The sequence below is a fragment of the Heloderma suspectum genome, chromosome 4 (genome assembly GCF_057233095.1).
Source record: "Heloderma suspectum isolate Gila_16-S chromosome 4, 16-S_ref, whole genome shotgun sequence".
NCBI lineage: Eukaryota > Metazoa > Chordata > Lepidosauria > Squamata > Helodermatidae > Heloderma > Heloderma suspectum.
Window position 1 is genome coordinate 48918308 of NC_139461.1, and position 13581 is coordinate 48931888.

The 13581-nt window shown below is 44.2% G+C and overlaps 1 protein-coding gene across 4 annotated transcripts in view; it reads right to left on the minus strand.

Annotated features, from left to right (window-relative positions):
• LOC146346811 (carbonic anhydrase 2-like) overlaps window positions 1-13581 on the minus strand; it is a 120723-nt gene that overhangs the window by 56785 nt on the left and 50357 nt on the right. Inside the window, exon 8 of one of the 4 annotated variants that reach the window (XM_084849206.1) lies at window positions 6932-13475. The exons of 2 other annotated variants lie outside the window; for them this stretch is intronic. In XM_084849206.1, coding sequence (XP_084705332.1) covers window positions 13453-13475 — 23 coding nt within the window. In that variant the 3' untranslated portion in view covers window positions 6932-13452. Of the gene's footprint in view, window positions 1-6931; window positions 13481-13581 lie in introns of those variants that run through there. One more of the 4 variants, XM_084849208.1, reaches the window with a different exon arrangement.

Consider the following 13581-nt stretch of genomic DNA (forward strand, 5'->3'; position numbering starts at 1 on the left):
GACGCCAGACTCTATGTAAAAGAATAAGTGGACACAAACCTAACATCAGGAATGGCAGTGTTCAGAAACCAGTGGGGGATCATTTCAACCTCCCAGGACACACTGGGGCTGTTCACACAACATGCTAACCCACACTCAATGGTTGAATGTGGCTTGTTGTTGAACTGTGGGTTGTTTGTTGAACCATGAGTTAGCTGAACCCAGGATAGGTTCTGCAGAGTGGCTTGTTAACCATGCAGTGTGGCTTGTTAACCAACCTGAGTAACCCAACAACAAATCATGGGTTCTCAAGGTGGCTTGTTCGAGAAAAATAAGCCACACTGCATGGTTAACAAGCCATCTTGTGGAAACTGTCCTGGGTTCAGATAACATCCTAACCCATGATTCAACAAACAACCCACGATTCAACAACAACCCACCCTCAACCACTGAGTGTGGTTTAGCATGTTGTGTGAACAGCCCCTCTGACTTGGTTTGCTAAACACAGAGGGTTATCATGACAACAGGTTATCATGGGTTAAATAACCCATGATGAACTGTGGTGTGTGCTAGGAACATTCAACTGCCATTTTGAATATTCAGCCCCAGGTTGGGGGTTGCCCTACTGCTAATCAAGGGTTATGCAGGGGTTGTTTAATCCTCCAATAACCCATGGTGGCCAGGTTCACACAGTTGGGGGTTGTGTATTCAAAATGGCAGCCACACATGCCCTGCACATGCTGCAGCTCATCGTGGGTTAAATAACCCATGATGGCCCAGCTGTGTTGGTGCGAACTGGCCCACTGTCAATCACTTTAAGGCAGCCATTCTTGAACAAAGGAATTTCAAAGACAGATATCAATGCCAAATTGCTGAAGTACAGTTCATCAGGGGATTCAGCTCTATTTCCTGTAGTTTGAATATGATTATAAGTTGTTTTTTAATCACACTACATAGGTTAATCAGCTCACCATTGCAATAACGTGTGTGTTATCACCCAACAACCTTTTGTGAGTGGCAAGTATTAAGGTGATCATTACTGTCCATACTTTTTGCATTTTAATTCCATCTGACAACATAGTTTACACCTTCCCCCCACCCAGCATGTGTATATAGATCTGCCAGTTTGAGGTTAACCATTCATCTGATGAAGTAGACGCTATGTACAAAAATCTTTGTCAGACTACATGTGTTAGTCTTTTAGGTGCCACAAGAATCTTTGTTGTTTTTATCAAGGAGGATTTCTGCTCTAGGTATCACAGGAGTATGTCTCCCCCAGCATTTTTGCCTCAGCATTTTGCAGGCATACCCAAAAGTACTGCACCCCAACATACGATTCCTTTGTGATGTGCATACTGCATATCTGACAGCTCTGAATTTTGGAAACTGGAGAGGCGGAGCTATGCACTGCTATTCTTCTCATCCTCAGGGCTAGTTCACATGACTATGTATGGCTGCAATCCTAGGCACATTTACTTGAGAGTAAGCTCACTGAATCCCTGATATTTGTTTCTGAGTAAACATGCATAGGATGTGTAGTGCACTAGCATGTTGAGAGTGGGAGTGCAAAGTTCAACACATAGCAGAGTGGGCATGTGTTTGCGTTCAACTCAACCTACCTGTAACTTGGATTTGTGGCAACCAGTCTTGAATTCTTGTTTAAAGATGAAAGATGGAATATTTAAATGTAGAAATTAGATTAGTTATGGCACCACATTGTTGTCCAGAGGTGGTTTAGTGATACATTAATAGCACAATCCTATGCATGTTTACTCAGAAGTCAGCCTTGCTGATTTCAATGGTGCTTATTCCCAGGTAGGTGGACACAAGATTGCAGCCGTTGTCTGCTAGCCCTTCTCTTCAGTGTAGAGGGGTAAAGTTGACCTAGTCCAAATAATATATAATTTCTCTACCCTGTGTATTTTCCAAAGCCAGGAAGAGCCATGAAATTGGTACTTGAGCAAAATTGAAGTGCAATGCTGCAACCGCTTTTTCCAAAGTAGGCCCTAGTAATTTCAGAATGAGCCCCTGCCAGTATAAGAAATGATTTTGCTATGTCTACAAATGCCTACATGACCACAAATAAGGGTTGAATAATCTACCTTGTGCAGCAAAGGAGGCCAATGTGTGTTTTTAAAAATCAATCACAACTCCCTGATATGTCTACACATACTGAAAATGTAGCATGTGAAGTGCCTCCTAGAGTAAAACTATGGTTGGGCACGTGCCAAGGCTCCACACCCCAGCAGGGGCCCACCAACAAGAACCCCCTGGACTTAGTCCTCCTCTTCACTATAGCAACCCGGTTGTTCACCTGCCTTCCAATCTGGCCCAGACAACAGAGGTGGTGAGAAGGAGGAGCAGCAGATGCCCCTGCCTACTTGCTCCCTGGCTCTCTGCCTGCCAAGCAAGCAAGTGGTAGTAATGTCGAGAAAGAGGAGGAGGAGCAATAGCAGCTGGTGACAAAGGGCAGTGAGAAGGTGACTCACTGAGGGAGGGGTCCACTGAGGACGTCTTGGCCAAAGGCCCTCAAAACCCTGGAGCCCGCACTGAGTAAACCATATCCCTTTTGCAATTAATGTCAACAGGACTAAAACTGTTCAATTATTTCAGCTTAGCTCTATATTTTCCCCTTCATGGATCACTGCCTTGTTGTGGCGAAGGGGCTTGCGTAACTCAGTGAAGCCATAAGCTATGCCCTGCAGGGCCACCCAAGACGGACAGGTCATGGCAGAGAGTTCTGACAAAATGTGGTCCACTGGAGAAGGAAATGGCAACCCACTCCAGTATTCTTGCCAAGAAAACCCCATGGAACGTATCACAAGGCTAAAAGAGATGACGCCGGAAGATGAGCCCCTCAGGTCGGAAGGTGTCCAATATGCTACTGGGGAAGAGCAGAGGGTATTTCCAAGTAGCGCCAGAAAGAGTGAAGCGGCTGGGCCAAAGCCGAAAGGACACTCAGCTGTGGATGTGTCTGGCGGTGAAAAGAAAATCCGATGCTGTAAAGAACAATATTGTTTAGGAACCTGGAATGTCAGATCAATGAATCAAGGTAAGCTGGAGGTGGTCAAACATGAGATGGCAAGATTGAACATCGACATCTTGGGAGTCAGCGAACTCAAATGGACAGGCATGGGCGAATTTAATTCAGGTGACCATCATATCTACTATTGTGGGCAAGAATCCCTTAGAAGAAATGGAGTAGCACTCATAGTCAACAAAAGGGTGGGAAAAGCAGTACTGGGGTACAATCTTAAAAACGATAGAATGATCTCAGTACGAATCCAAGGCAAACCATTCAACATCACAGTAATTCAAGTCTATGCCCCAACCACTGAGGCCGAAGAAGCTGAGGTTGATCGGTTCTATGAAGACCTACAACACCTTCTAGAACTAACACCAAAAAAAGATGTCCTCTTCATCATAGGGGATTGGAATGCTAAAGTAGGAAGTCAAGAAATCACCGGGATAACAGGCAGGCATGGCCTTGGTGTACAAAATGAAGCAGGACAAAAGCTAATAGAGTTTTGCCAAGAGAACATGCTGATCATAGCAAACACTCTTTTCCAACAGCACAAGAGGCGACTCTACACATGGACGTCACCAGATGGTCAATATCGAAATCAGATTGATTATGTCCTTTGCAGCCAAAGATGGAGAAGCTCCATACAGTCAGTAAAAACAAGACCTGGAGCTGACTGTGGCTCAGATCATGAGCTGCTTCTTGCAAAATTTCAGCTTAAATTGAAGAACGTAGGGAAAGCCACTAAACCTTTCAGGTATGACCTAAATCATATCCCTGATGAATATACAGTGGAGGTGAGGAATAGATTTCAGCGATTAGACCTGATAGACAGAGTGCCTGAGGAACTATGGACGGAGGTCCGTAACATTGTTCAGGAGGCAGCAACGAAATCCGTCCCAAAGAAAAAGAAATGCAAGAAAGCCAAGTGGCTGTCTGATGAGGCTTTACAAGTAGCTCACGAAAGAAGGGAAGCGAAAAGCAAGGGAGAAAGGGGAAGATATACCCAACTGAATGCAGAGTTCCAGAGAATAGCAAGGAGAGACAAGAAGGCCTTCTTAAATGAACAATGCAAAGAAATCGAGGAAAACAACAGAATGGGAAAGACTAGAGATCTCTTCAAGAAAATTGGAGATCTCAAGGGAATGTTTTGTGCAAAGATGGGCATGATGAAGGACAAAGAAGGCAGGGACCTAACAGAAGCAGATGAGATTAAGAAGAGGTGGCAAGAATACACAGAAGAACTATACAGGAAAGATTTGAATGTCCCTGATAGCCATGATAGTGCGGTCACTGAACTTGAGCCGGACATCCTCGAGAGTGAAGTCAAGTGGGCCTTAGGAAGCATTAGTAACAACAAAGCTAGCGGAGATGACAGTATTCCAGCCGAGCTATTTAAAATCCTAAAAGATGATGCTGTTAAAGTGCTGCATTCAATATGCCAACAAATCTGGAACACTCAACAGTGGCCACAAGACTGGAAAAGGTCAGTTTACATTCCACTTCCAAAGAAGGGCAACGCCAAAGAGTGTTCAAACTACCGCACAATTGCGCTCATTTCACATGCCAGCAAGGTGATGCTCAAAATCCTACAAGCTAGGCTTCAGCAGTATGCGAACCGAGAACTACCGGAAGTACAAGCTGGGTTTAGAAGAGGCAGAGGAACTAGAGATCAAATCGCCAACATTCGCTGCATCATGGAGAAAGCAAGAGAATTCCAGAAAAACGTCTATTTCTGCTTCATTGGCTACGCTAAAGCCTTTGATTGTGTGGATCACAACAAACTGTGGCAAATTCTTAAAGTGATGGGAGTACCAGACCACCTTACCTGTCTCCTGAGAAACCTGTACGAGGGTCAAGAAGCAACAGTAAGAACCAGAGATGGAACAACCGATTGGTTCAAAATTGGGAAAGGAGTACGACAAGGCTGCATATTGTCACCCTGCTTATTTAACTTATATGCAGAGTACATCATGAGAAATGCCGGGTTGGATGAATCAGAGATCGGAATTAAGATTGCCGGGAGAATTATCAACAACCTCCGATATGCAGACGATACCACCCTAATGGCAGAAAGCGAAGAGGATCTCAAGAGCCTCTTGTTGAGGGTGAAAGAGGAGAGTGCAAAAGCTGGTTTGAAACTCAACATTAAAAAAACTAAGATCATGGCATCTGGCCCTATCACTTCCTGGCATATAGAAGGGGAAGAAATGGAAGCAGTGACAGATTTTACTTCCTTGGGCTCCAAGATCACCGCAGACGGTGACTGTAGCCATGAAATTAAAAGACGCTTGCTCCTTGGGAGGAAAGCTATGGCAAACCTAGACAGCATAGTAAGAAGCAGAGACATCACCTTGCCAACAAAGGTCCGTCTAATCAAAGCTATGGTTTTCCCAGTAGTAATGTATGGCTGTGAGAGCTGGACTATAAGGAAGGCTGAGCGCCGAAGAATTGATGCTTTCGAACTGTGGTGCTGGAGAAGACTCTTACGAGTCCCCTGGACTGCAAGGAGGTCAAATCAGTCCATCCTAAAGGAAATCAACCCTGACTGCTCTTTGGAAGGACAGATAATGAAGCTGAAGCTCCAATATTTTGGCCACCTAATGCGAAGAGAAAACTCCCTGGAAAAGACCCTGATGCTGGGAAAGACTGAAGGCAAAAGGAGAAGGGGACGGCAGAGGATGAGATGGCTGGATAGCATCACGGATGCAATGAATATGAACTTGAGCACGCTCCGGGAGAGAGCGCAGGACAGGAAGGCCTGGCGTGCTATGGTCCATGGGGTCACGAAGAGTCGGACACGACTGAACGACTGAACAACAACAACAACAACAAGCTCTATATTTTAGGTCACAACCAATGTCTTGCTGGAAACCTACAGTTCAAAAGCTCCGCACATGAGCACCTCTGGAAGCACATAGGGTTAACCAGCAAACTCACAGAACCCAGTCAGGCTCATATCACACAGACAATTATATGAACCTGTGACCCCATGGTCCATAAGCTGCCTTGATTTGTGCGTTTGTGGCAGTTTAAAAGAAGGGCTACCATCAAAATCACCATGTGATCCTGGCTGGGTGGTGAGTCCACCAGCACCCCAACATACTCCAAGATACAGCCACCGAACACTCGAACCAGGCCTGTGTTACTGTATTACTCAGTGTGTTGTTAAACATCCGTAAGGCTCTTAAATTAGTACACCAAATACCATAATGCTGTCAGCAAACAGATCTCTCAGAATGATTATCAGCTCCCCTCCACAAAAAAAACCCAGTTACTCATCTAGTGGAGTGTATCTTAAAGTACACTTATTACTTACACTGCAATGAGTCATGCACTGCATGCGTACCCCATTTATGGAACATTTCATTTAGTGATGCCTATATAGTGTGAGGGGCCGCAGTGGCTTAGTGGTTAAGATGCTGAACTGCAGACTGGAAGGTTGGCAGGACAGCAGTTCGAGACCTGAGTGCTGCGTGACGGAGTGAGCTCCCGTCTTCAGTCCCAGCTCCTGCCAACCTAGCAGTTCAAAAGCAAGAAATTGCAAGTAGATAAATAGGTACCGCTTTGGCGGGAAAGGTAACAGCGTTCCGTGCACCTCGGTGTTCAGTCATGCCGGCCACATGACCACGGAAGCGTCTTCGGACAGCGCTGGCTCTTCGGCTTAGAAATGGAGATGAGCACGACACCCTAGAGTCGGACACAACTGGTTGGGGACACCTTTACCTTTTTTTTTACCTTTATATAGTGTGAGCTCTTCAATGTAGCTATAACTCTAGATTTTATTCCTCTGATTTTCTGTGTTTCTAGATTTTATTCTGAATGAAACTGAGAGCTAAACACAGAGCTTCAAACATGAGAACTTTTAGACTTATTTTATAAAGTTGGAAGAATATTTTGTTTAGTTCTGTGTTTTGCTCAGAATAAATCTAGAGGCAAATATGCAGGAATAAAATCTAAGACAAAATAACATTTAACTTCAATATTAATGCTATAACTATAGCAAATATTTAAAGGGAATAATAATAATAATAATAATAATAATAATTTTACCAAGAATATTTATCTGTAGAATATAGAATGGAAAAGAATAGGTAGAATATCTGTAGAATATGGAATGGAGAAGGTTTTGAAGGAAACTAAATCATTTAAGACCAACAGAGCAATGTTAACCTTGAGTTACACCTGCTTGTTTCGATGGGACTGCTATGGAATTCTCTTATTTCCATGAAGCACAATGCTATGGTATCAGGGCGGTGTGGAAAAACACTGGTATAATGGTAGGGTGGTGCTGTAGACTCCCTCAATTAGCTTGTATTATGTGGGATGAAGTGGCATTGCAGCTATTGCCATACGGTGACTGGTGCCTTTTCTGCATGGCTGTTGTGAGGCCATGTCCTTGCACAGCACTGCAACTGGTAAGTCACAATGGAGTTTCTAGGGATACTGTGGTAAGGGTTGTCGATGCTGCTGTTGCCTTTCGTTTCTACTGACATTATTTCGCTTTGCTGCTGTGAGTGCATCAGATTGTGACTAATGACACCAGCATTAGCCCTGGAGTAGCAGCCTCCCAGTTTGCTGGGATCATAGAATTGGCCTCTCCCTCATTTCCATCCTTTCCAACTTATTGGAACCAACTGGGGCCGATGTACATTGCGCCCACCATCGCAATGAATTCGGTGTCCCGTCAGGTTAAACGCTCTCACATTAAAATGTGATTATTCACACTCACCCATTTTCCCCATTGCAGTGCTTCATCGAATGCCCGAGCTCGGTTCGCACTCGAGCGCTGTGCTGTTTTCCTGCACGCGCTCGTCTGACCCTCCTATCCCCCGCTTCGGATGTTTTTTTTTAAAATTCAGGCATTATCCCCGCAGAATCGGGGCTTCTCTGATTTTTTTTTTTTCTAATTGATGCATGATCTTCGAAGCTTCGAAGTTGTGAAGCTTCACATCCAGAGCGGGGGATAGGAGGGGGTAAAACTTAATCTCATTTGAAGGGATATAACAACCCCCTGCTCAGGGCAGGAAGCCTGATTCCCAGGTGGTCTTCCATCCAAGCACTGACTGAGACCGACCCTGCTTAGTTTCCGAGATCAGACAAGCGCGCGCACATCCAGCCCTTTGCTTGTTGCTGAGGAAACAGGGGCTGCTGAGGAAGCTATGCGATCGAAGAAGACATGGGGCCATCGAGAGCTGTGATTGGACAGGAGGGAAATACAAACACCGCCGCATATGGACAGGCAGAGGAGGGGACTATGACCGGCTATGGTAGCGAAGGCGGAAAATCAGAGCACATTAAGGGGAAATACCGGGATATTAGGGTATTGAAAGCGGGAGCACGGAAGTAGGAAATTCCAGTTCCAATTTGAGTAGGCTACTGCATAGTGTGAAAGGTAGGCGGTGAAACCTCATTGGAAGAGAAAAAAGGCGATGTGTAGATCCAGCCCAGGTGTCCCTCAAAAGCTGATGGCATCCCCAAGTGGCAAGGTCATTCCCTCTTCAAAAAATATGAAAACTCTGAGTCTTTAACTTACACTTTATTCCCACTCTAAAAGTATGGAAGTTACAGCACTGCCCCACGGGAAGAAATATTCCTACCCTTGAGTAGGAATTCCCTACACCAGCCTAAAATCCTGCTTTTAAAACAGGGCTTTCTGCTTCAGTTTTAAATGCAGGATCATGACGGACTCCCTTGACACGTGCTTCCTTTCCCTCCTCCTTTTCCCTCTTATCTAAGTCTTCCGTATGTTTCATTATACAACTGCTAGATGGCACTGTGGTCTAGCTGCTCTTAGGGGTTTTCATTTTTTCATGGAGGGAATTCAAGCAGAACTCAAGCACCGTAATTTGATAGCTCATTATCTCTGATCTTTTAAAACATGGAATAAAGGTCATTTAGTGTGGGAGACGCCCTGGAGATTAACGGCATCATCTAAAGGGCCCACAAACTTCCATGAGTGAGCAATCTCAATAGTAGGATAAAGCTCCATGTGAAGAAGTTCCTTATCTTTGGGTATGATGCAAGACTTTCTATAGGTGAAGCTAGGCATTCTGGTCTAATGCTGTTCCCATTGTTTTCTTTGCAGTGTTTCACACATGCATATTCATTGCTTGATCTCTCATCACATGACTGATCAGCACTTGTTGAATTGCAGGTAAATTGGTGAACTGCCTCCACTGAAAAAGTATTCTGTTTTGAGTTTTCACTGAATGATGGGAAAATTCTGTCTGTGATTATTAATGAGCGATCACTCATTCATACATAGAAGTCACCACTTAACAGGTCAGTGAGAGATAGATATGCATCTGTGAAATGCATCAACCTCCAAGGATTCCACAACCTCCCTAAATAACTTGTTCCTTTCCTAATCTGTTCTGATATTTAGAATATTTTTTCTAACTTCTAACCTAAATCTATAAAAACCATTGCTGCATGTCCCATTCCTAATGGGACATGGTAAATAACTGTTCCACCACTTTCTATTATATTTATTTTCTAAGATATCTTCTTCATCTGCGTATTATTATTATTATTATTTTGAAACGTTACCTAAAAAGACATGATCATAAAGTGATGTTAATCACAGGTCAGGTCAAAGCCACTTACTAACTAGGATCCATAATTTATGTGTAGGAAGTGGATGGTTTCCCCATCCCTCTTTCTGTACAACCAGATTGTAAACTGGTTTGTCTGTGTTCCCAAAAAAGAGGTCAATGGTTACACTTATCCTTTCACAATCTGTGCCAATATTGCAGGTAGTAAAACAGCTTTCCGGAGTCTGCTATTTCCTCTTATTCTGCCCACGTGTGCAAAGGGACAGGAGACGGAATTCAGCAAGGTGAAAAACAGCCTGTGGAGAGCGGAGAATTAACCCTTCCCTCTCCCACTGTAATCTGGCAATTAAGCAGAGAGAGAGAAAAAATTCTATTGTCATCAGTGGATGCTCAAGGGTCTGCGTCATAGACCTGGGGCCCTGGGAAATAGATTTGGGGCCTGGGCTGTATGGGCCCATGCCTAGCAAGACCCCTGACACAGGGACAAATTACACACAGTCTGGGAATATCCCAGAATCTTTTTTTTTTTTTTTTAAGCTTAAAACCACAGGGGTACCAAAACTGGCTCAGAAGCAGTGATATGGATGTGTGTGAGTGTGTGTGTGGTACCCTGTTCTTTCCTGACTGCAATCACAAATGCACAGGAGGCTGCCTTTATCCCAGGTCAAAGTGCTCTGACTGGCAGCAGCTCTCTGGGGCCTCAGGCAGAGGTGTTTTATCTATCTATATAACTTTTTTTACATCACTTGCTACCTGAGCCTCTTTGTGGAGATGCCAGGGATTGAACTAGGGACCAAGCGTATGCTGAGATGCTGCCAGTGGAGGCTGGAGGCTCCTCTTTCAGTGGGGCAGTGAATCTGCTCTGGGTTTCAGTCAGAACCAGCCAGAACTCTAAAGAAGCTGCCCAATGTGCTGAACCCACTGAAATAGGAGCCTCCGCTCCCCACTGGCCTCTACCACCGAACACATGCTTCAGAAGCTGCTATTAACTGCTGTTGGAAAACAACACAGGCACCTCTATTGAGCCTGAATGAGTTTTAGGGAAACCCAGAATGACATTGCTGGCTCCAGTGCTGGCTTTGGAGGGCCCTTGGGCAAGACACCCTCAATGGGCCCCCTCCCTCAGTGAGTCTGCCTTCTCACCACCATCGTCACCAGGTGCTCCTGCCCCTCTTCCTCTTTCCCATCATCGCTTCCACTTGCTTGCTTGGCAGGTTGAGAGCCAGGGAGCAAGTCAGCAGTGAGCACGTAGCCTGGCGTCATCTTTTCAGTGTCAGGTTAAGACTGCCCTCTTCGCCCAGGCATTTAATGGCATATGATGGGGCATGTATGTCTGCGGTTTGAACAGGTCTATTAACAGTTGTTTACTGATGTTGTTTTTAGTTGTTTAACTTGTTTTTTTTATTTTGTATGCTAAAAAAAAAAAATGGACCATGTCTTCATCAGAATGTGGTATTGTTGCATAATCCTGTTCTTTATCCATTGTTGTGAAGCAGCCAGAGAGCTTCATCTAAGGGGTGGTACAGAAATTTATTTACAACATTTATATACTGCTCCATTTCAAAGATTTCGGAGTGGTGAACAACAAGATAAAAGAATAAAACCCCATAATTAAAACAATCAAAACATTTTAAAAGAACAGATTCGGAACTTAATAAACCGCGGCTGGTCACTCAGGGAAGGCCTCTTGAAATAATAATGTTTTCAGGAGGCACTGAAAGCAACACAACGTTGGCACCTGCCTGACTCCAAAGGCAGGGAATTCCAAAGGAAGGGGGCCACCATGCTGAAGGCTCTTTTCCTGGTGGACTCCAACCAGGCCATAGTTCCATGTGGAACCACCAGGAGCAATGAAATAAATACATCTACTGCTCCTTCTTCTCAACACCACCATTGTCTGGGCTAGTGTAAGAGGCAGGTGAACAAGCAGGTTGCTGTGATGAAGTGGAGAAACAAGGCCAGGGGGCTGTTGTCAGTGAGCCCCTGCTGGAGTGTGGGCCCTCAGCAGGTGCCCAACCATGGCTACCCTTGACACCAGCCCTGGCCAGAAATATTAGTGATTTCTGACTGATTCACAAGCAAGGACTAGAAAGTCAGCCACTCCAGTCAGGAACTTGTGTGTGCTACGGTACACACCCAGAGGTGAGTCCCCCGTCCGCTTCAATAAAAATGGCAGTTCTTTACATGCATCCCCCTTGCAGCCACAGAATTGATGGTTCCTCCTTTTTCTCCAGTCATAAAGATCTATACATTCCAAAAACAGAGGCTATGCTGAGATTCCTCCCAAATGGTACAGCAGAAGTCCCATTTCCACAGCCCCCCCTCCATATTTTTTAGGCTTGCCTGAATGCCCTCAGTAAGTCATAACAACAGGGACAGATGATCAAAATATAGAGTTGTACTGGAAGTGATGTAAATAAAGCAGTATTTCTTCATATTATGAATTGGGGGCGGGGAGACTCCACTACCTGTTGTACAAAAGAGGAATTTATTCCCTGCTCACCTCCTTCCCTACCCCAGAACTCCACTGGTTCCTAAGTAACATTATTCTGCAGGAAAATTGTATGTGCTTTCTCAACTAAAATTTTATGAGATACAGAGCACTAAGGGCACACCATGTCTCTGCAATTTTGATCCAATTGTTGTTTTGTTCCCTGTGGAATTCTTAAAGCACCTTCCCCAACCTGGTGTTCTCCAGATGTGTTGGACTACAACTCCCAGCTTCTCCCAGTCTTAAAGCTAGAGACATAACTTTTTATTCATGGTAGATCAGACTTAGCAGAATTACCATGGGAAAGCATGAACTTTATATACTCGTTGTTTAATATAATATACAAATGATATTGTATATATGATATGTGTTTCTTATCAGAAAACACAACGGAAAGTGCTAGCAGTGTGAGATCTACTTAGCATGCTCTCAACCACAAAGTCACTGGTTCTGATCTTGCTTCAGCCATTTGACCGATTAGGTGGCATTTAGCAAAGTTCTGTCTATGGGCATCTCTCCACCAGCCTAAAGTCCTGTATTTAAATCACTCTCAGCCCACCCTCACCCTACAGTATATGGATAAATACTGGCCTACCATAGCAGGTTGTTATAAAGCACATTGGATTAATAGATGCGACGTGCTTGGAATACGTGGAAGCAGTCTCCCCCAACCTGGTGCCTTCCAGATGTTTTGGACTTAAACACCCATCAGCCCCAGTCAGGATGGTCAATAGTCATGAATGCTAGGAGTTGTAGTCCAAAACATCTGGAAGGTACCAGGTTGGGTAACGTTGCTCTTGAAGTGTGATATCAATGCTACATTTTGTCATACTGAAAATGCAGTATGGTGTATGGTGGTGCTAATAAGGGTCTGATCTTTCTTTTACCTGTGTGATTAATTATGCACATCTAAGTCAATGCAATTCTATGGCAAAACAGGGTAGGGGTCAGGAGTCTAGATAAGAGAAGCACTGAAAAAATGCAACAGATCTATGGGGTCCTTTTTATATGTATAATCAATCCAGAAAAAAAATAACCCCAGAAGAACGAGACAGCAACAATTCCTCCCCAATCCATTTATTCTGGCTGACACTTGAGTTTTCACAAGGAAGTTCAGCAGCATGTGAGCAGATTGTCCAGCAGAAGTCACATTCCAGAACACATCTCACAGGAATTCTAATGGAATCTAGGCTAACAAACCTAAAGTTTTCCTTTTGTGGCTATTTCATGAGGCTCCTGGTTTTTTATCTGTGTCTTTTTCGCACGGACTTCTTTCTTTCTATCTGAGCATCACATTTTCTGAATGAAAGACATATTGTCTTTGAACAGCTCCTACCTTTAAGTTGTTCTCCTTTCTTGCAGTGCCATTACTGCCATCTCCATAAGTATTCAAGGTCAGTCTGTCATTTAAGATCTACATTATGTACTGCTCTATGGATGGCACAATAAAAAAAGATATAAAGGAAGCTTTGAATCAGTATTCTGCATAGCTACAGAAATAGGCAAGCTGCTGCTTTGCCTCTCGAATAAGG